A 20,941-nucleotide genomic window follows, 5' to 3' on the forward strand; every position below is an offset into this window, starting at 1 on the left:
CAGTACAGTTTCCACCAGCCACATATGATTATTGAGCACTTGAAATGTGACTACTGCAGCTGAGAACTGCATTTTTAATTCTACTTAATTTAAATAAATTTTTACTTAAACTTTAATAGCCACATGTAGTTAGTGCCTGCTATAATGGACAGCACAGGTCTAGAACTTCAAATAAATGGAATCATTCAGTGGTTGACATCTTTTACACAAGCTAATGTTTCTGAGATTCATCCATGTTTGTTATATAATCAAAAGACCATTTCTGTTATTGATGAGCAGTATTCCATTGTGTGACTATACCACAGGTTGTTTTATTCATCTGTTGCTAGACTTTGGAGTGGTTTTCAGTTTGATGCTTTTATGAATAAAGCTGATAGAAACATTTGAATACAAGTCAATTTGTGGATACATGCTTTTACTTTTCTGCCTTGAGTAGAATTTTTGGGTTATATGGTAAGGTATGTTTAGCTTTATAATAAATTGCCAAAGCATTTGCTGAAGCAGCTGTGCCATTTTATAAGTCCTACCACAATATTCCAGTGGCTGCATAGTCTTACTAGCTTTGGAATGGCCAGTCATTTTAATTTTAGCCATTCTAGTAGGATCAAGTGCTATCTTATTGTGATTTTAATTGGTATTTTCCTGATGACCAATGATGTTGAACATTTTCTTTTCATAATCTTGTAGGTCATTTGTATTTCTTCTTTTGCAAAGTGATTATTCAAACATTTGCCCATTTATAATATAGGGCTATTTTTATTATTGAGTTTTAAGAGTTTTTAAATATATTCTGGATGTAAAATCTTTTGTTCAATATTTATATTTCAAATATTATCTACCATTCTATGTCTTACCTTTTGAAGAACAGATTTTTAATATTTTAAAAGATTTTATTTAGTTTTAGAGAGAGGGGAAGAGAGGGAGATAGAGAGGGAGAGAAACATCGATTAGTCACTTCCTGTATGAGCACCAACCGGGGACAGAACTTAACCAGCGACCTTTCACTTTGCAGGACAACATCCAACCAACTGAGCCACATTTGTCAGGGCAGATACTTTTAACTTTGGTGAAGTTCAGTATTTCCTTTATGATTAGTGCTTTGGGGTTCATTCTAAGGAATTTTTGGTTACTCAAATGGCTGTAAAGATTTTCTCCTATGTTTTCTTCTAGAAGTCTTTTTTTTTAAAGATTTTATTTATTTATTTTTAGAGAGGGAAGGGAGGGAGATAGAGAGAGAGAGAAACATCAATGTGCGGTTGCTGGGGGTCATGGCCTGCAACCCAGGCATGTACCCTGACTGGGAATCGAACCTGCGACACTAGAAGTCTTATAATTTTGGCTTTTATATTTAGGACTATAATCCATTTTAACTTTTATGTGTGGTGTGAGGAAGGGATTAAGGTTCATTTTTTTCTTTTTTAATAATAATTTACTGATTATGCTATTACAGTTGTCCTGATTTCCCCCCTTTGCCTTCCCCCTCCCCCAGCACAACCTCCTCTCACAGGCAATCCTCCCACCATTGTTCATGTCCATGGTAGTGACTACTAAGTTCTTTGGCTACTCCATTTCCTATAGTGTATTTAACATCCCCATGGCTATTCTGTAACTACCTATTTGTACTTCTTAATCCCCTCACCTCTTTGGCCATTCTCCCACACACCCCTCCCATCTGGCAACCATCAAAACACTCTCTGTATCCATGATTCTGTCTCTGTTCTTCTTGTTTGCTTAGGTTGTTTTTTAGATTCAATTGTTTATAGATATGTATTTATTGCCATTTTATTCATACTTTGAATCTTCTTCTTTTTCTTAAATAAATCCCTTTAACATTTCATATAATAATGGTTTGATGATGCTAAACTCCTTTAATTTTTTCTTGTATAGGAAAATCTTTATCTACCCTTTGATTCTAAATGATAGCGCTTTTGTGTAGAGCAATCTTGGCTGTAGGTTCCTGCTTTCATGACTTTGAATATTTCTTGCCAATCTCTTCTAACCTGCAAAGTTTCTTTTGAGAAATCAGCTGACAGTCTTATGGGAACTCCCTTGTAGGTAACTTAACTTCTTTTCTCTTGCTACTTTTAAGAATCTCTCTTTATCTTTAACCTTTGGCATTTTAATTATGTGTCTTGGGGTGGACCTCTTTGCATCCATCTTGTTTGGGATTCTCTGTGGTTCTTGGACTTGCATGTCTATTTCCTTCATCAAATTAGGAAAGATTTCTTTCATTTTGGATAGAAAAGTCTATTTTTTCAAATAGATTTCCAATTTTTTGCTCTTTCTCTTCTTCTGGCACCCCTGTGATACAATGTTGGAATGTTTGAAGTTGTCCCAGAGGCTGCTTACACTATCCTTGTTTTCTTAGATTCTTTTTTTTTCTTGTTGTGATAATTGGTGGTTTTTGCTTCCTTATGTTCCATATTATTGATTTGATTCTTGCCTTCATCTACTCTACTGTTGCTTCCCATGGTGTCCTTCATTTTCTGACTGGACCTTTTTTTTATGTTGGTAAAGTCCTCACCAAGCTCCTTGAGCATCCTTATAACCAGAGTTCTGAACTCTGTATCTGATAGATTGCTTATCTCCATTTTGTTTAGCTCTTTTTCTGAAGGTTTGATCTGACCTCTCGTTTGGGCCATGTTTCTTTGTCTCCTCATTTTGGCAGCCTCCCTGTGTTTGTTTCTATGTATGAGACAGAGCTGCTTTGACTCCGTGTTTTGGTAGTGTGGCCTAATGTAGTAGGTGTCCTGTACGGTCCAGTGGCACAAGTTAGGTACTCAAGGTACCCCTATCACCCAAGTTAGGTACTCAAGGTACGCCCTTCAGGTGGGCTGAGTACATCCTCCTCTTGTAATTGAGCCTTGATTGCTATTGGCAGGTCAATGGCAGGGATTTAACCAGGCCAGTCAGCTGCAAGGATTGGCCGTGACCACTGCCAACAAACCTCTACTGTCCATGAAGGAGCAGTTGTGCAGGGGCAGGGTGGTAGTGCTCTGATGTGGTCTCTAGCTGTCCACTGCATGCGCTGGCCCTGGGGTTTCCTGGGTGGTGCAGGCCAAGGTCAGCCCCCATCTGTATTTTTCTCAGGGTCATCCTGCCTGAGCTATACAGCAATCTGAGATGGCTGTTGCTTGTGCTGGGCTTCCCAGGAGAAGCCAAGCTGTAAATCTAGGCTGGTTGCTACTGGTGCCAGGCCTGGGGCTCCCTGAGACCAACTGTTGCTTGTTTGAGAGGATTTAGGAAGTTGTGAAGCATGAGCTAAGACCTTCATATGGAAAAGCAGCTTGGGTGGGCCCCTAAGTTGAGGGGGGCAGAGTCTCTGGGGATCCCCAAGGTGGGTCAAACAGTGCTAGCCAGGTTGGTGGAATCTCAGATATGGCACCAGCTTGCTGTCTGTATGGGGGGAGTGTTTAGAAAAAGGACAATGGTCGCTGCTCACTTTGATGCCAGACACTTCAGTTTCTTCCAGTATGCCACTGGTGCCTTTTAAGATGCTGCCTGGTCCTGGAGCTCAGAGGTAGTGAGTCTGAGTAGGTGAGTCCAAGTGTGGGTTATTTAAGAGAAACTACTTGGAGCTCTGGAAGTTTCTTCCACCAACTCAATCCCCACTGGCTTTTTAAACCCAAAGTTGTGGGGACTTAGCTTCCTGGCACTGGAACCCTGGGCTGGGGAGTCTGGTTTAGGGCTGGGACTCCTCACTCCCAAGGTATTCCCTCCTAGATTTTTTCCACAACACATGGGTGTGGGACCGATTTGTTCTGCATCTGTGCCTCTCCTACCAGTCTGGATGGATATAGTTTCTTTAATTCTGTAGTTGTCAGACTTCCATTCAGCTCAATTTCTAATGGTTCTGAGTGGTGATTATTCTATATTTTAGTTGTAATTTTGATGTGGTTGTGTGAAGAGGCAAGCCATGTCTGCCTACACCACCATCTTGACTGGAAGTACCTAGTTTGTATTTTAGAGTCATTTTTTGATAGTTGTGGATTTGTTGCCATTTTAATATTCCTACTTTTGATCTTTTTCTTATATAGGTACCTTTAACATTTCATATAATAATGGCTTGGTGATGATGAGTTCTTCTAGTTTTACTCATCTGGGAAGTACTTTATCTGCCCTTCAATTCTAAATAATAGCTTTGCTGGATAGAGTAATCTAGGTTGTAGATTCTTGCTTTTCAACACTTTGAATACTTTTTGTCAGTCCCTTCTAGCCTGTAAAGAAGTATCTTTTGAGAAATCAGCTGACAGTCTTTTGGGGACTCCTTCGTAGGTAACTCTTTGCTTTGCTGTTGCTGCTTTTAAGAATCTCTCTTTATCTTTAACCTTTGGCATTTTAATTATGATGTGTTGTGGTATGTTTTTCTTTGGGTCCATCTTGTTTGGGACTCTCTGTGCTTCCTGCACTTGTATGTCTGTTTTGCACACCAAATTAGGGAAGTTTTCTTTCATTATTTTTTCAAATAAGTTTTTAATTTCTTGCTTTTCTCTTTCTGGTGCCCCTATGATTCAGATGTTGGTATGTTTGGAGATGTCCCAGAGGCTCCTTATTTTATTCTCATTTTTCTTAATTCTTTGTTCTTCTTGCTGTTTTGATTGAATGCTTTTTTTCTTCCTTATGTTCAAAATTGTTGATTTGAATCTTGGCCTCATACCCTCCACTTTGGTTCCCTATGGATTTTTCTTTATTTTATCTAATGAATCCTTCATTTCTGCCTGGGTCTTTTTTATACTATAGCAGTACTCAATGATTTCTTTGAGCATCCTTATAAGAAGCGTTTTGAACTCTGATAGGTTGCTTATATCCTTTTCATTTAGTGCTTTTCATTTAGTGAACTTTTGTTCTATTGTTTCATTTGGGGCATTTTTCTTTGTCTCCTCATTTTGGCAGTTTCCCTGTGTTTGTGTCTGTGTATTAGGTACAGCTACTTCGACTCCCTGTCTTGGTAGCATTGCTTATGTAGCAGAGGCACCTATAAATTATGTGAGGTGGAGCCTTAGGGTAGTCACTGGAGTTAGGCAACCTGTTTCACCACTTTATGACTTTGTGTGGGGTAGGGCTCAGAGAGGGTACAGTGTTACTGCTTGACCTCTGGAGATTGCCCAAGAGGAAGCTATCTCCCCAGCACTCTCCCCCTTGCCAGCAACTTCACTTCTTCCCCTTCTCCCCATATGCTGCTTGTGCCCTTCTAGCTGTTGCCCTGGTGCTGATACCTAGAGAGGGTAGGTCTGCCTGAGTCCTAAGTCCATTGTGGGTCCTTTAGGAGAAGTCTCTTGAGAATCCCACAGTGTCTGCCACTGCCCCAAGCCCCACTGGTTTTCACAGTCAGAAGTTATGGGGACTTATCTTTCTCGTGCTGGAAACCTGGGCTGGGTGGTCTAGTGTGGGGATGGCATTGCTCACTTCTTAGGTATCCCTCCCGATTTTTCTCCACCACACGTGAATGTGGGACCACCTGCTCTACTCTTTGCATGCCTCTCCATGCCTTTGTTGTCTTAGTTGTACTTTTTGCTCTCCTTGTGCATGGAGGTGAAGTGTGCTTACCTACGCATCCATCTTACCTGAAAGTCTGACAGCCTACTTTTAAATAACGTTATTTCAGTTCATGTCTGTAGTAATCTTAATAACTGTACATTTCCATTTCCCTTTTCTTGACCTTTGTGCTATTGTCAATTGTTAGAAACCCCATAATACATTGTTAATATTTTTGCTTTAAATGGTCAATTATCTTAAGTGATTTAAAAAGTAAGAAAAATTGTATTTATCCACATATTTAATATGTTCCATATTCTTTATTCCTTTGCATAGATGCTATCTGCTATTATTTTCTATCTCACTGGTACTTCTGTTTGTTATTATTATTATTTTATATTATTTTTCTATATTACTATAGAAAATATATTACTATATTACTATAATAATAATACTATATTATTTTTCTTCTGCCTAAAGAACTTTCTTTATCCTTTCTTGAATGCAGGTTTCTAGTGATGAATTCTTTCAGCTTTTGTAAGCCTAAGAAGTATTTTATTTTTGGTTTCAAAGATATTTGCTGGGTATAGAATTCTAAGTTGGCAGTATTTTTTCTTTGAGTATTTTAAAGATTTTTTTGCATTTTTTTTGGCTTGGATTATTTCTGATGAGAAACCTGCTATCATCTTAGACCCTTCTACTGAGTTTGTCTTCTTTCTGTAGCTTCCTTAACCTTGTTGAACTCTCAACATTCTTATTTTTTTTTAATTAGGCACACTGTTGGGTTCTACCTAAATTTTTATTTCTCTCCTATAGCCTAGAAACTCTCAATCTGTAAGCTAGGGCATTTATAGGGCTTTAATTAGTTTTTTCTTCTTTCAGGGATCACTATTCTCTGTTGCCTATTGTTCAATCTCTGAAAATCATATCATTTTTTTTCTGATTTTTTCAGTTGCTTAAGAGAAAATGATAAATTTGGTCCATGTTACTCCAGTTTGACTGGAAAGAGAAGTTCTGAGGTAATTAAATCAGAAAGATAAATACCTAAAATATTAAAACTGACCTCTTTTTTATCTTTTATAATTTTTAAAATCTGTTCATTTGCAGTTAACATTACAGTATTATATTAGCTTTAGGTGTACAGCATAGTGACTAGACATTTGTATAACTTATATAGTGATCACCCCCAATAAGCATAGTACCCATCCAACACTAAATATAGTTATTAACAATATTATTAACTATATTCCCTATGCTGTACTTTACATCCCCATGACTGTAAAATTAACTTCTGATTGTAAAACTTCTTCCCCAAACTTGGTTATATTTTGCATTACCTTAGAATTATGAGTCCATTAAAAAATTCATTTAATTTCACAGTGACATATCCCTTTTTTTTTTACAGGAAACGTTCAAACTGGATTTTTAAATCGTTACAAGTCAGTGATGGATCGGAAGTTGCAATCCCAAATGAAAGTCTTCAAAAGAATTGCTTTAAATAACAGAGGAAAGAAAATTGATCTACCACTCTAAAAACCTGATCTAGAAAAACATTGCATATGACAGGAAGTAAAAACTGGGGACATTTATCTGGCTTTCGATGTACCTGAGTCAAAGGAACTGTCACTTTGTTTCTCAGAGGGATTTTCCATCTGAGACCATTTTAATAACCAATCGTTTTATCTTGACATGATCCCCAGGGAGGAGAAACAGAGCAGTAGGTAAAACCCTGTGCTGGTCAAGATGACTTCTGAAGAAATGGCAGCTTCTGTTCTCGTACCTGTGACTCGGAGAAAAGAGGTGTCTTCTCAGTCCGCTGTAGATGAAAGTAGTGAAACGGTCTCAGACATCAGTGTTCCAAAAACACACACTGTCAGGCAGAGTGGGCAGACTTCTCACACCATCTCAAGACTGAACAAACTTAAAGAAGAATCTTCTGGAAGCAACTTGCCTAAGATTCTCTCAATATCAAGGGAGAAAATAATGAGTGATGAGAACTGTAATGAAAAGTGCTGGGAGAAAAGCATGCTACATTCTGTGGAAAACCTTAACTGCAACAACATATTGGAAAATGATCTGCGTGGTCTTCCTCAGAGCCAGTTTTATGAAACATGCGATTTTGTCACAGAGGAAACTGGAATTCCTTCTTCACTGGAAAGAAAAGTGTTCCCTGGAATTCAACTGGAGATAGATGGACCTTCCATGGCCATTAGTCCCTTAGAAGATCAATCGGCGAGCACGGAGACTGGTGGGGCACACCCTGAGAGCAATGTGGAGGTATTTCACTTTCAGTGTGAACTTGACAGAAGAATGCCAGACACTTTCTGTACCCTATCAGATAACTTGATTTTGGATGATTGTGGAAACTGTGTTCCGCTACCTGATGTTGGTGGGGAACAAAAGAAAAATTATATGGCATATACTTGTAAACTAGTGCAATTGGCAAAAAGCTGTGATAATGAGAACGGGCAGCTACAGTGTGATCATTGCGATACCTTGAATGATGAATGCTTGTGCTGCGAAGGTTCCTGCCGAAAGGCCAATGTGGTACGTTCCAGTGACAGCTTTTGCAGGGAGAATTTTACTGATAGTCCATCTACCAAGACCTTTCTGAGCCACTTTGAAGACTTCCCTGATAATTGTGAAGATGTAGAAGACTTGTTGAGAAGTAAAAAGGAGCGGTCCACTTTGCTAGTGAGAAGATTTTGTAAAAATGACAGGGAAGTTAAGAAATCTGTGTATACTGGGACAAGGGCAATTGTGAGAACTCTGCCTTCTGGTCACATTGGACTGGCTGCTTGGAGTTACATCGATATGAAGAAAAGTGGTCTCTTATTGCCTTGTGGGAGAGTAACGGGCCAGCTGTCAACAGTGGTGGTTAGGCAAGATGGAAGCCACAGTCTGCCAGAAGCCCAGTGGTATTCGGTAAGAGTTAAAGTTTCTTTTGATCATTTTTGAAGCTTGATGTTTCAAAATCTAAATTTTCATTGTCTTAATTCATGGAATTTTTTTAAGTTCTGTCAAATTATGATTCAGAGGGGAAGTATTTGTATAGTTATTGGAAACAAGTAGACCTAACAGATACTCCAACTGATAGCTGTCAAGTTTAAGTTAACTCTGCATCAATATAAGTAACAAAATACAAATACATATGTCATCAGGAGTGGAGAAATTACAGAGATTCCCTGGCTACTGTGTGTGGAATTACAAGACAGAAACTCCTGGTAGTGGAAAAACTCCATTAGCTGAAAATGTAGTTGTGTCCTTTGGAGATACATCCCTGTGCCTTCTTTTGTCGTGTTTTTAGTTGGCAAGGCCTAAAGGAATTTAAAGTCTAGTTTTGTCCATTTTCCAACCAGTGTTCCCTGTTTCTTCCCTCTTAACCCTTTTTGTTCCATGGGCCCCCTTTGGCAATTTGGTGAAGCCTACGGACTCAGAATACTTTTAAATGTATCAAATGAAATACAAAACATTATAAAGGACACATTATGTGGATGTACATTTATCAAGATATTTTTTGAAATTGCAACATAGCAGGATAGGTGCTTCTTTGTTAACACACTAAACAATGGCATCCAGTAGTGATAAGCTAACTGCTATAATTTCAAAGTAGTGATGAATCTAAATTTAAAGTAGGGAATGGTTTGCCTGGGGCTTCACCAGTTGTATTATCCTGAGAAACCTCTCAGTCCTGGGCAAACCAGGCCAGTTGGTCACACTAAATGTAAATATTATTTTAGGGTCTCTATTATGACTGTAATATATGGAAATATCTGTGATTTCTATTGTTGACGGATCACAGATACTGCTACTACTACTGAGGTTTGTTGCCTATATTCATAATTGAAGAAAATGCAAAATTTCTAACTCTTACATTCTAGTGTTTCACAATTCCTTCAAACCTGACCCTATGAATAAATACCATGTCTAGAAAAACATCCTTTTTATTGAAATATAACTAGCATATTTTTACTTTCATCTTCATTATTCATGATGGGTAATATTTATTGTGCATATACTTGTGCCAGGCACTGGGCCAAATAATTTATTCTTGATTTCATGCTGTCATCTCAACTGTTCCTGGTACTGGTGTGATTATTAACCCCATTGTATTGTTAAGAAAACAGTCTCAGAGAAGTAATATGCCTTGCCCAAAGTCACTTAGCTAATAAGTGGTGTAATTAGGATTATAATCCAGGAAGTCCACACTCTTAGTTCTTCAAGATCCAGAAAGAAATAACATTTAGGGTAAGCTTTCAAGGGAACAGACAAGTCCTGTTCAGTTCAGCATCTGTTGACTTGCTAGCCACACTCACTGATATCTCAGACCTGGTGTGTCAAACTTGGCTGTGTTTGATATGCTGGTCTAACCCTGGTTACACATTAGAATTACAGTTTCCAGCTCCTCCATCTCCCAGACCCTCTGTACCAGAATCACTAGGGTAGGGCTCAACATGAATATTGTTTTCAAAAAGTTCCCCTGATGATTCAGTGATTCTATGGAGTTGAGAACCACTGACTAGGAGCTTAAACTGAGCTCTTTGGTCTTCATCAGGACATTTTGGAAATACTTCCTTTCCCCTAAAGACACAGACACTGCTTGGTCTCTCAGGAGTGTCAAGGGCGGGCCTGGGAGCCTGCCTGAAAAGAAATAGCCTACAGGCCCTTCTCTCTGTGCATCCAACCTACCCTTAACCTCAAGAAGTGTCGGTTTGTTTTTGCATCTTCACCTGATACCTCATGAAACCTAAGTCACGAAGTGGTGTCAGTTACTAACACACTCCCCAGATCTTCTGACTGAGTTCTGAATTTTGTCCATGCAGGGAAAAAAGTTCATCACAGCAGTGTGTCAGCCCACTTAAAAATGCAGTGATTTTTAAATTCACGTTCACCTGAAGTTGAACATTCAGAGCACAATAGGAATTTAAATATAGTAAAGTGAGGCAAAGTAGGTTGCTTGAGAACCATTATCATAGTTCCCCCACACACTTACACAGGCCTGAGGGCTGTGAATCTGGTGTAAATTGTAGTATAATTTTTGGCATGCTTGTTCTCCTCCTCCAGTTCTTGGAGCCTGGTGCTGCTTCTAAGAACATTCTCAGGTCCCTAACTCAAATCTGCCCCTTTCTGTCAGTCAGATGCCCTGGAATAGTAATTTCCAAGGAAAACAACTGAAGAGATGATGCAAATTATCTCCTCCCTTCTTCTGGTCTCTGGAGGCTGGGAGAGGTTGTCACACATCTGTTAGAGTGAACTCCAGAAACTTCTCTTTCCTCTCTGACTGGGTTTCTGGGATGCTGTGGGCATTTTTATGAAGCCTTAACATGAAGCTGGGGAACAGCTGACTGTTCTGTTCTTTCTCAAGGGAGATTTCTGAAAAGAAGAGACCTTTCTGAACATCCATACCATGGCAGGAATAAGACAGTATTATTTGAAGTATGGCATTCTCCTTGTGTCTTGTTTGTAGTTTTGAGTCTGGTAGAAATCCTCAAAAGTTGTGCAGGTGAATTATAGCCACTTCCCCCTAGATCCCATAAATTGCTTCCTTCAGCTAAAAAATGCAGACTTGTGGTTCCAGTTTTTTTATTATTTCAGGTTCCCCCATCAGATTGTAAATGTAGTAAGGGCAAGGAATGGCCCCACCTTTTTCCCACTCTCCATAATACAAACATAATGCCAAGTATGTAGTAAACAGGAGAATGTCATGCTAAGAGCCATGGTCTCTGGCGTTAGTTGGCAGTGCCTGGTGAAGAGTGAGTGCTGCTATTCTCTCTCTGGCCATTTTTTACATGCTTTGTTATGAACATGTCCACGACATGTACCTCTCCTCTTGGTAGCTTCTTGCGCAGGGAAGCTTTTAGGAGCATTAATTTGAATGTATGTCCCTCAATCTATGGTGTGGTCATTTGAACAATTGTTGCCACACGTTTAAAGAACGTGTTGTTTGTCCAATTAGTTTTGTTTTTTTTTTTTTGCCTCACTTAAAATTTTTTTCCTTGGTGCCTCTGTCAAAATGATCCAATTACTTTCTATTTGCACAGCTGTACAGAGGAGAATGGATTTGAATGGGAGACATTAATGAGGATTAATGCTGGCTGACTAATCATATTGGTATCCTCCTCCCTCTGCTTATAAAAAATTAAAACCTATCCCTTATTTAGTTACAGCCACACTCCCTCTCTCCTGCTTTCAATTTATTGGCTCAACAAGACAGTATATTTTGGCAAATGGCTAAAGTCTCCAGTTTAAAGATTGGTTAAGAGTGTTTTTATTTTTAAAAAGTTTTTTCCCTTCCTGAATTTTGGGAAATTTAGATACTGGGGTTATTCTGAATATGAAGTGCAAGAAGTTCCTGCCTCTGCTGGCATCATTCATGTAACCTGAGTTCTGTGTGCGCTAAGTGATGGAACGTGGAGGAAGCAAGGCTGGCCAGGGCAGAAAGTCCATCAGCTCCTGTAGTTATCACTTTATTTATTTCCCTGCTTTGATCCACAACAGGATTCAATGTACAACAATATGTATAGCGAAACGGGAAAAATGAGGTGTTATTTAAAAAATGAGAATAGAAAAACTATAAATCAAAAAGGAAAGTCAAAGCCACCTTCTATGTTACTAGTTCCTTTTCTGCTTTTTTTCCTTCTAAAATGTATCTTTCTTCACATTTTTCTACTTTCTAATACAGAAAACTAAACTTAAGGGGCAATGGAAATTTTTTGAGTTTTAACATAAATGTCTTTGTTCGTATATATGTCCTTGATTCTATATTTTCTCTTACGTATAAAGGGACCAACCAATTATAAATTCATTTTCTAAGTTATAACTTTTATGGGTTATCACATATCCGTTGAGCCCTGCCATTCAGTGTTGTAACTGATGGCTGTTGAAAAAACAACAAGTCTAGTTTTCTTGTCTGGAAATTTGGTCTTCCTACATCTTGGGTACACTTTGGACCTTGAAATAGTTAAAATTCCACAGGCTGCACAGGCTAAGCTGAAAGCCTGTGCGTGGTGACATGCCAGGCCTCTTCTTCCATGACTAAGGTTTATGTCGGGTTCGTGACATGGGTATAGCATGATGCTGGCCCCTTCTTGCTGAGAGCAGTGACAGGGAATCCAGCTCCTGGCCAGTCCCTGTACAGTTTAGTCATGTCTAGTGCATCAGTGGAAAATATGACGGGCTGTCAGGAGCCAGCTTTGTGATAATTGGATGACTTTCACTTATTAGCTGCATTGGGACAGTTTAGGGTAAATTTACTTCCACACTTTTTACAATGGTTACACCAGCTTTTTGTATAGGATTTGGCAAAAAAAAAAAAAAAGGGAGGGAGGGAGGGTAGAAGGAAGGAAGGAAGGAAGGAAGGAAGGAAGGGCACTGACCTTGGACTCTAGTTTAAGATGAATGTATTCATGGTCACTGTTATTCTCATGTTAGCTTGGGACATATCACGATTAGGACTTTTTTCCCCCCTTTCCTTTCTCCAGATATCCTGCATAATGAGAATTGGCAACTGGAGAGGCTCTACCCCTGGAAGTGGGCTGTGGTTAGAATGTGGACTGAAAAGAATTAGAACCCATGGGCAAGGATAAGACCATCCAATGGAGGCCTGATCTAATCCGCACTCTGCATTTTTACACAGGAGAGACTCAGGCTGCCCCTAGAATGACCCCCCATCATGATGAGTGATAAGAGTGTCCCTCTCCCCTTGATCACCTACTTCAGTGCTGGTTCAAGAACAGCACTCTAAGTCCCTTGGAGGTACTAGGCCTCCTGGAGTGATACAGACCAAATGATTCAGCATTCTAGAATTGATGCATCGCAGGGGGTGAGGGGAGTGACCATCCCCTGATCCCTCAGTGACTAGACTAACCTGTGGCTCAGGCAGGGCCTTCCCTGAAAAGCTGTTCTCACACAATGGTGCTGGGATCATTTGGTGGCCCTGAAGAGCCCCATGACACCAAAATCCTACCCTGTCCAGTGGTTCTTTGTTCTAACAGCATGCTGGATACATTCAGAGCCTCAGATTAAATAAGGGTCCTACAGAGTTTAGGCATCCAAACCCCAAACCTCAACACTCAGCCATTGGACCTCAGCCCTTTCCCTCTCATTTAGGCCATCACCCTTCAACCTCTCTGAAAGAAATTAGAAAACCACCTCAGTCTTGGGCGACACAAAGACACAATCATCTTTCAGGGTAAGGAGAAGTTATTCTTTGAAACCCTTGGAGGGAAGGAGAAATGCTTTGATTTCCTGTTTTTAACAGCTTTATTGAGATGTAATTCATGTCATATAGTTTACCTGTTTAGAGTATACAGTTTAGTATTTTGGTGTATTCACAAGTATATGCAAGCATCAGCAGTTTTAGAACATTTTCATCACCTCAAAAATAAACTCCCTCCCCTTTAGCTGTCACTCTCCATTCCTTCCATTCCTTCCCTTCTCCCCCAGCATCCACTAATGTATGCTGTGTGTCTATAGACTTCCCTAGTCTGGACTTTCACATGAATGGACCAATATAGTATGTGGTTTTTTGTAACTGGCTTCTTTCACTTAGCATAATATTTTTCAAGGTTTAAGATTCCATCTGTATTGTCAGTACTTTGTTACTTTTTACTATATTCCATTGTGTGAATATGCTACATTTTATCCATTCATCAGTTGTTGGACCCTGGGTTGTTTCCGCTTTTTAGCTATTAGGAATAAACTTGTACGTGGACATTCATGTGCAGATTTTTGTGTGGGCATGTGTTTTTATTTCTCTTGGGTTTATATCTGGGAGTGGAATTGCTGAGTCATATAACTGTGTTTAATTAAGCTTTTGAGGAACTGCCAAAATGCTGTTTTATAAGGCAGCTGTACCTTTTTACGTTCTCACCAGTGGTGTGTGAGGATTCCAATTGCTCCACATCCTGAACAACATTTCTTAATGTTCATCTTTTTGCTTATAGCCATCCTGGTGGGTATGAAGTGATATCTCATTACAGTTTTTATTTGTATTTTCCTGAACTTTTCTTGTGCTCATTGGCCATTAAATCTTTTGCCCATTTTAAAAATTGGATTATTTTTATTATTATTTTAAAGATTTTATTTACTTATTTTTAGAGAGGGGGGACAGGAGGAAGAAAGAGAGGGAGAGAAACACCAATGTGTAAGGAAAACATGAATTGGTTGCCTCTTGCACACCCCCAGCCGGAGACCTGGCCTATAACCCAGGCATGCTCCCTGACTGGGAGTCAAACTCACTGAGCCACACCAATCAGGACTGATTGTTTCTTATTGAATTCTTTATATGTTCTGGATATAATTTCATTATCAGATACATGATTTGTAATATATATCTAGATATAAGTATAATATAGTTATAATGAATGAAAGTTAAGAGAGTGGCAAAGAAGATTTACAATTTTAACGCACAGTAAAACTTGTTAATCCTTTTCTTTGGACATTGATCTCGTTCTCAGTCTTTCTTCCATTACTACACCAGAAACCACTTTCAAGTAAAATTTTCTTTCTTCTCTTCCAAATTCTCTGCAAACTCCAGTCTGCATAGTTTCTCCTCCTCTTCTGCCTGATGTCATTTTTCTTATCCAAATTCTGTACTCCAAAGCACTGGCTGGGAACCATATTGTCATCTGCAAACTTGTGCATTACAAGGAGGGCATCCAAGGCATTGATGGTTGAGGAGGTGACCACTTCACAGTAATGTACTCTATTATGCACAGGTAGGAGCAGGACAAAGCCTAGGGTGAGACATCTGAGATTCCTAGAGTGCAAGATTTAAGGAACCACTCGCTCTTGGAGTCTTACAAGTGCCAATCCTCTGCTTACTAGTGAATGCCTCCTTAAATTATGAGGCATAGGCAGCTCACTTGTCTCACCCTAGTCCCAGCTGTGGATATGAGGGTCTAAGGGAATGTATGATTTAGAAATGCATATCATCTTGTTAGTTCAGGAATGACCTTGACTAAATCTCCATATATCTTTTTTAAAAATTTTATTTTTATTCATTTATTTTTTAAAAATTTAATTATCGTTCAAGTGCAGTTTTCTGCCCTTTACCCCCATCCCAGCCCACCCCCCAGACCTCCCCTCCTCCCTCCTGTCTTTACCCCCCCCTCCCCTGTTATTTGTCCATGTGTCCTTTATACTAGTTCCTTCAAACCCTTCCCCCCTCCCCCTGAAATTTCCTCCCCTCTCCCCTCTGGTCACTATCAGCCTGTTCTCAATTTCAGTGTCTTTGGTTATATTTTGCTTGCTTGTTTGTTTTGTTGATTAGATTCCTGTTGAAGGTGAGATCATATGGTATTTGTCTTTCACTGCCTGGCTTATATCGTTTAGCATAATGCTCTCCAGTTCCATCCATGCTGTTGCAAAGGGTAGGCACTCCCTAAGAACCCTGAAGCATCAATCCAAAAGAACCTATGCACCCCAGTGTTCGTAGCAGCACAGTTTACAATAGCCAAGTGTTGAAAGCAACCTCGGTGCCCATCAGTAAATGAGTGGATCAAAAAACTATTACCATAGTAATAGTTTTACACAATACATACATTTACACAATAAGCCTCTATATATTTTAATAAATACAGATATTCTTAAACTATATAAGCTATGAATGGTTCCTTATTTTTAAAAGTGTTCAAAAAATAAAAAGAATAATATTTATGACATGTGGAAATTATATGAAATTCAGCTTTACTCTTCACACTCATTCCTCTTTTTTAAAAATTTTCATTCCTTTATCTGTTTTTTTGTATCTGTTTTCTCCCTGTGATAGCAGATTTGAACAGCTGCAGTCAAAACTATATGGACTGAAGACAAAAATTTTTATTACCTGATCCTTTACAGCATAAGTTAGCCTACCCCAGCCTTAGAACCCAACTCTCTTCCTGGGTATTTCCTACCCATCCTTCAGTCCTGAACTTGGATTTCACATTCCCTCAGTGGTCCTCCCTGTCAGCCCCTCCCCCCACTACAGACCCAAGTTCAGAGTTTCTCTGTGTTCATGCATATTTCTTAAATTATAAATGAATTATAAATGAAGAAAGGTGGTTTCTACCCACTGCTGATGTCTGCTTCCCAGTTTCCCCAGGCCAAATGCAACAGGCTTGTTAGCTATCCGCTCTGTGAACCTCAGAGTCTGGAACCAGTTACTTTGTGTAATACCTAGGACAGAATCAGAATTTTCCATTGATATTCAAAAAGGTCTTTTTTCAGTCCTGTGCACCCAGAGATCCATGCTTGTCACCTCACAGACCTGGCCTAAAAGACAAAGAAGGGATGTGCTTGGACTAACTTCTTCCTGGTGGTGCACCCCTCCCCCTGCTGTTTCAGCTGGCTATAAAAACCCTTGGGAAAGTTTCCAAACATTTTGCGTTTATAGGGGGACACCTGATACTGCTGTGATCTGCAGTGGGGCAGGGAGGAAGGAAGCCCTCTCCTCTCAAGATCCCAGAACTCTGTCCCTGCCTTTTAGATCTCCCAGTCCTTACAGGCAGTGGTTTACACCATGGACCAGAGAGAATCCAGCTTCTTTTTCTCAGTGGTGGTCAGAGGTGGGGTTGGTGGTAAAGGGATAGGGACAGCATGCTGTGTTTGTTAGCTAGGAAGATTGTTCTTGGAGGTTGGGAGGTGTCTGGCCAGTCCTTCAAATTGTCTGACTCACAATATTCTCATTAGTTGACCCAAGGCAGCACCTCCCTGCAACAAAGACCCAAGTATCAATTCCAGCTCTGCCATTGACTGGTTGACCTTAAGCAAGTCACTTTAGGACATGGTTTTTTGTTCTTTTTGGCATAAGAGTAAAGGCAGATAGGTATTCATTGCCTTCTCTGTGTCAGACACTCTCTATATAATTTGTGTATATTCAATTAATAAATTTCCTCTTAACTGTAAAAGCCTATTGTCTATGACTTCTTGATTTAAGTCCTGACCCTGGGTTTTGGGTGGAGTGAATATTCTACCTCTTCTAGCGGTACCTCCTGGAATTTTGATATGGAGAGAAACTTGTCTAGCACTTGGAGTGGGGGTGGGGGCAGAGGAGAGACACCTTTATCCTGGTCCTGGGCTAAGCCCTGAAATGCCTGTACCAGCAAAATAGCAAGCACCTAGTGGGCACTTAACTGTGTGCCAGGCACTGGGCTTCCAGACATCTTCCCTCATTTTTCTCCTTCATCCTCACAGCAACTGTCTACAAGGTTGGATTTATGAACATCCCCATTTCCTACTCATTATTAGTAACATGACTAAGGTCTCACAGTGTTAGGACTTGAACCCAGGTCTGGCTACCTCCAAAGCCCATGCTCACAATTGCTCCTCAGAAGTTCCTCTGAGAAATTCTAATGTAACTCACCCCTGTAACTTGGCAGTTCTTTTCTCTTCTTAAATGTGCAAATGTTGAGCTGGATGAGTCCTGGAGCTGTTTCTTTCTTCAGATGTGAGCTGGGCGTGACCTTTGGATGAAATGGGAGACGTGGGGAACAATACCAATTCTTAATGTGAGGGGCGTGTTGGCTATTGAAATGGCTAAGATTTATTTTTATGACTCAGCCTGCTAGGGGAGGAAACCAAGCCTGAAGGTTTGAATTTTTTACTGAATTGCTGTAATTTAGAAGTACATTTTAAAAGTTTTATAAGCAAGTAAGCAAGGACAAATTCCAAAGAAAACTGCACACAGATTCTGACTCAGAATCTATAGCTTATTCATGATCATGTTGAAATGACCAAAACTAGTGGGACATAATTTAGTATTTTTCCATTGTAATTGAAAGTTTTCTGTGATTTTCAAAGATTCTGACCAACTAAGCTGAGTATGAAAAATATTAGTAACATTTCTTTCCACAGTCATACCATGAAAATGAAGTTTTCACCTGCTTCACAAGGTTGTGAGGCTGGAGAAAAAAATCGAGCTGGTTTTGTGTTCAGGTGCTTAGCAAACATTATAAAGTGTCCCTGCAATGATAACTTTTCTCTTCTTTATTCAGAGTGAGGTACCTGGGGAAAAGGGACTCAAAAACTATTGCGGAGGCAGCTAAGCAAAACCAGAGTCAGCTGTTTCCTTTCATAAATGCTGCAAGTGTTGAGTTGAACCTGCTTACCGAAACCTGACCCTTTGGTTTTCCTTTTGTGGTGCTGGCCTAGTTTTAATAACTTCATTTTCAACTTGATATTAGGTAACTTTTATCACTGACACCTACTTCGTCTTGTCCTTGGGTTTTAATAGAATAAGGAATCAATTTGTCTGCAGACCATGTTGAGTTGCCTAGCTTCAGAAAGATTTAGAACCAAATTATAAACGGTGACACTTTAATAGTGAGTGTGGATGTGTCTTGAGAGCCAGCATGTGGGAGTTTGGCAGTTGGGAAGCCCCAGGGCTTCAGTTTTTCCAGATTGTGTACCCTTCCATCAAATATAATTTTTTAGCCTTGAAAAACTGTCTTCTACAACAAGGGAAAAGTTAATTTGAGTTCTAAATTTGTTCATCCAAAACTCATTTATGATAGTAGCAAATGCATTGTTTTTCTCTTTAATGAGGCCAGAAAATGGTCTTAGGCCCTGGATGGATCAGCCAGTTTTCCTTTTGATGGCTACCAACCAAATAAGGGTACTGCAATGATGGTGCGACTCTGGCATGTCTGATATTTTGTGAGAGTAATGCTATTATTGTGGCAACCATGCTTTCCAAATAAAAAGTTGGGAACTTTTTATTGAGAGGAGAGAGGGGCAGAATATTCGAAATTGAGACTGACCAGGAAATGCAAAACGAATGGTCTTGATAGCTATCGATGAATGTAAAGGAAAAAGAATGTGAGTGAGCTAGTGCAAATCTAATTTGCTGCTAGAGAAATCAGAAGCCTCAAAAGGAGTGACTTGATAATGGTGGCAAATAGTCCAGGTGTAAAGACCACTAGAAGCCTAGAATGGAATCTAGTAAGTATTTTCCTCAAAGTTTTTCTTTTTCTGTATTTTGGGTAAGTACCTGGTAGCTACCATGATTTGGAAGTGTGGAGGTAATTAAATAGCTTTATTTTAAATACCAGAAAACCTCCTCCCACCCCTCCATTATCCTCTCCAACCTCCCCTCTGGGTACTGTCAGATTGTTCTTAATTTCAATGTCTCTGGTTATATTTTGCTTGCTTATTTGTTTTGTTGATTAGGTTCTACTTAAAGGTAAGATCATAATGATATTTGTCCATCACTGCCTGGCTTAATGCTCTCTAGTTCCATCCATGCTGTTAAAAAAAAAGAAAAGAAAAGAAAAATAAATAAATACCAGGACATACTCAGCTAAATATGTTGTCCCTATCTAAGGAGTCACATTCAAAGGCTGTCCCCACTTTCCATTTATGTTGCCATTATGCAAAATATCTTATCCCTTTGAGCTTGGATGGAGATTTTAGAAACAGTCTATTCAAAGCATCCTGGCTAATGCTGATTTTGGTCAATATTGATGGATGATTATGAGGAATAGGATTTATTTCATTGAGGGTCTTATAAACTGACTGGAGGTGAACAAGGTATCTGGACATGTTTTGAGCAAAGATAAAATTTTAAATTCTGTATTCAACACCATTTGAACACAAACTTGACCATCATTTCACAGTCTTGCTCACTACTTTCCTTCAGTGAGGATGGATAGTTCAGAGGCACCCACACACCCAGTATGTGCCTTTGATTTAGATTCAGCCTCACAAGCACAGGGCAGATCGAAATTTAGCCCCATTTCCCCCACTTCTCTTGGACAGGTGCCCTTGTACAAGGCACAACATATGCTCATCCCTACCAGGTGATCCTGGGTAGTACTATGTGGAATAAAATCAGAAGAGCTACTGAAACCCAAAGTACATATTTTTTTCTCTTGGATTCATGTATTATGTGCTCGGCACAGTGAAGTTAATTGATTTCCAATGTTCTGAACTAGAAACAAATTAAAATAGTCTAGTGTGAATGTTTTTCTGTATGAATATAAAATAAGTATTTGGTGAACTGTATGGACTACAGAATTCTTAAGCTGGAAGGTTGATCTTCTATAGCTTTATTCAGCCCCTGGTGTTGTGGATAGAGTAGAGGCCTTACTTACATAGGTGATGCTATTTGACCAAGTTCACCTAGCTAATGATAGAACACATAGAGCTAGAATCTGGGTTTCCATAGACTCTGTCTCCTCATCTCTAAAGTAAGATAAAATATATGATACAGCCTGTCACATAGTAGGTGCTCTGTTGATGTCAGCTGATTCTGAACCCTAACACTTTTAGGGTATCTGGGAGGCATAGATTCCTGATACAGCCACTGCCCTGGGGGAATTCATGGTGGGAAGGCGGGAACCGACATGCTCGTGCCATCTTTCATTTATTCAGTTTATCAGGTTTTTTTCTGTGTTCTCTGGTTCATTCCAGTTTTCACAGCTTATCCTGTCTTCAGTTCTTTAAGAAGCTGGCTCATTTTGTTGCAATAACCTTGTAAGTTCTT

The 20,941-nt window shown here is 39.5% G+C and overlaps 1 protein-coding gene across 6 annotated transcripts in view; it reads left to right on the top strand.

The window, feature by feature from the left end:
- PLCE1 (phospholipase C epsilon 1) overlaps positions 1-20,941 on the top strand; it is a 315,034-nt gene that overhangs the window by 21,846 nt on the left and 272,247 nt on the right. For 5 of the 6 annotated variants that reach the window (XR_006787513.1, XM_045854082.1, XM_045854085.1 and 2 more), the window contains exon 2: positions 6,881-8,400. Coding sequence is in view for 5 of the 6 variants with exons in the window: in XM_045854082.1 (XP_045710038.1) it covers positions 7,219-8,400 (1,182 nt within the window). In the remaining variant the exon portion in view is untranslated. Of the gene's footprint in view, positions 1-6,425; positions 6,495-6,880; positions 8,401-20,941 lie in introns of those variants that run through there. The other variant, XM_045854081.1, reaches the window with a different exon arrangement.

Source organism: Phyllostomus hastatus, unplaced genomic scaffold, assembly GCF_019186645.2.
Source record: "Phyllostomus hastatus isolate PE091 unplaced genomic scaffold, TTU_PhHast_1.1 phas_scaffold_1066, whole genome shotgun sequence".
NCBI lineage: Eukaryota > Metazoa > Chordata > Mammalia > Chiroptera > Phyllostomidae > Phyllostomus > Phyllostomus hastatus.